The 2,203-nt window shown below is 35.9% G+C and overlaps 1 protein-coding gene across 1 annotated transcript; it reads right to left on the reverse strand.

The window, feature by feature from the left end:
- Positions 1-445: 445 nt before the first annotated feature.
- LOC107670304 (troponin C, skeletal muscle-like) lies at positions 446-1,797 on the reverse strand. Its single transcript, XM_016462870.1, has 3 exons — positions 1,780-1,797; positions 720-816; positions 446-630 (listed from the first exon to the last, which is right to left on the reverse strand). Exons 1-3 carry the CDS (start codon positions 1,795-1,797, stop codon positions 446-448), a joined length of 300 nt encoding a protein of 99 aa, XP_016318356.1.
- Between the last annotated feature and the right edge of the window lie 406 nt (positions 1,798-2,203).

Raw genomic sequence — 2,203 nt, forward strand, 5'->3', positions numbered from 1 at the left:
CTAACTGACACTTTATCAGACCTCTTGAAATCCTGAAATGTACTTGTTATCCTGCTAATATTGTTTTGTAATATTGTATTGTAAGTCCCCCCCCACCCCCCTGTTTTTTAATGTATATGGCCAGATCTCAGGCTCTGCTGTAAATAGTTATAAATCTAAAATGTTTAATAAATAAGGAATCAAAAAATAAATAAATAAATCAAATAAAAATAATTTTGGTAACCAAACAGTTGTCGGTAGCCATTGACTTTCATAGTATGGAAAAAACTACGGAAGTCAATGGCTACCGTCAACTGTTTGGGTACCCACATTCTTCAAAATATCTATTATGTTCACCAAAATAAAAATAAAAAATCATACAGGTTTGAAATGACATGAGGGTGAGTAAATGATGACAGAATTTACATTTTTGGGTGAACTGTCCCAGCTTATTGCATGTGAACCCTTATTTAATGTAGTTCATTTTTTGGACACGACCCAACTTACCATCTTCATCTACTTCTTCAATGATGGCATCCAGTTCCTCTCTGGATGGATTCTGACCCAGCATCCTCATGACGGTACCCAACTCCTTGGTGCTGATATCACCGCCACCGTCGGTGTCGAACATGTCGAAGGCAGCCTTGAACTCTTTGAAATAGACGCATACGGTTTAAAGGAACAGAAGGACTCGGATATTGGTAATATATTCTTTTTTATCAGTTTGTTTGTAGACTCACCGGCAAGCATCTCCTCGCTCAGGTATGAGCGGGCCTCCTGTTGCGCGTCAGTCTGTGAAGCGGTTACATTATGAAAGGTTAGTTTCAGATATAAACACTACAAAGCATTAATTTGATAAAAAATAAATCTTGATTCTTCTGGAGAGTCATTTGTTTTTGTTTTCCTAATATGTATGCATTAAGACAGCGTTGTGGGCCTTGCAAACAGCAGATGGTGCCCAGATCACTCCTGCAAGACAATTTGCGACTATTTTAAGGCTCAACATGTTATCCTCGCAGTCAGTGACTGTACATGGTAATTCCGAAATAGGATCCTTGGAATGTGTCACCTCAGCATTTAGTTAACCCACTTAACCTAACCGGCTGACAAGATTCATATCAAATAGCAGGATGTCCATCTTACTGATTTCTGACCACCGTCCCTTCTTTTAAACACTCATTATATTTTAACAGATACATGGATGATTTTTCAGGGTGATCTTTGACTGTTTGATATCTTGGAATAATGAAACTCCTTCAAGCTATTTTTATCCATGTTAATTATTACATCAGAAAAAATGGCAATGAGTAACTTTACAGTGGATTTTGCTGCAATGTGTGATGAATTTATCATAATGAGTGTAATGGTAATGACATTTGTTTATTAGATTTTTTTTTTTTAGAAGTTGTTTTTGGAGAGAAACCTTGGTCTTGTAACACAAGTTAACTAGCAGTCAGTTAAATTTGAATCAATAATAGTCACCTAAAAATAACACCTAATAAATCTCAGTTTATATCAGACATTTCCACTCAGGCGAAGATGAGCCCAGAATACAGCAATTGTCTGATAAAAATGAGTAAAAGAGACAAACAGATAAAAAAATTTAAATCATCTTAAGGTTGATTTTTATTTATTATTTTTATTATTATTATAACGCTTTATTAAATGCATGCAAAACTGCAAGGGAACTATTAATAATACTGTAACCTTATATTACCCATTATTAATAATAATCTGATTACTTTTTAACTAGGCCATTTGCACATTTTATGTTTTCATGCGTTCTTTGGCAAAACTGACCGCATTATCGCGATACATATTGATATTGAATTATTGTCCAGCCCTAAAAGTGATTCCATTAATACTTCTTTTATCCTTCTTATCAGTTTATAACTCAGACTCCCTCTAACCTCCCAGTCACCCTGAATCAGAAATAGATTCATACAGACCTGCAAACAACATCTCCTCCAGCACACATTCCCACGCAAATAATATACATCTGCACTCTCGCGCAGAAGGATGTTTCTGCCTTCAGAAAATATTGAATAATTGAATGGCATAAATATTTTGCACAGTAAAAGCGATGCATAATGAGGAGGAGATAGTGGGAGTAAGAGACGTCTGTCACAGCTCTGTTTGTTCTTGTTGAAGGATGAACGAGACCGGTAGTGAAAGAGCAGAGAAGGGTTTAGTGCCATTTACAGAAGTGCATGACTAAAACTAC

Source organism: Sinocyclocheilus anshuiensis, unplaced genomic scaffold (assembly GCF_001515605.1).
Source record: "Sinocyclocheilus anshuiensis isolate Anshui unplaced genomic scaffold, SAMN03320099.WGS_v1.1 scaffold732, whole genome shotgun sequence".
Classification (NCBI taxonomy): domain Eukaryota; kingdom Metazoa; phylum Chordata; class Actinopteri; order Cypriniformes; family Cyprinidae; genus Sinocyclocheilus; species Sinocyclocheilus anshuiensis.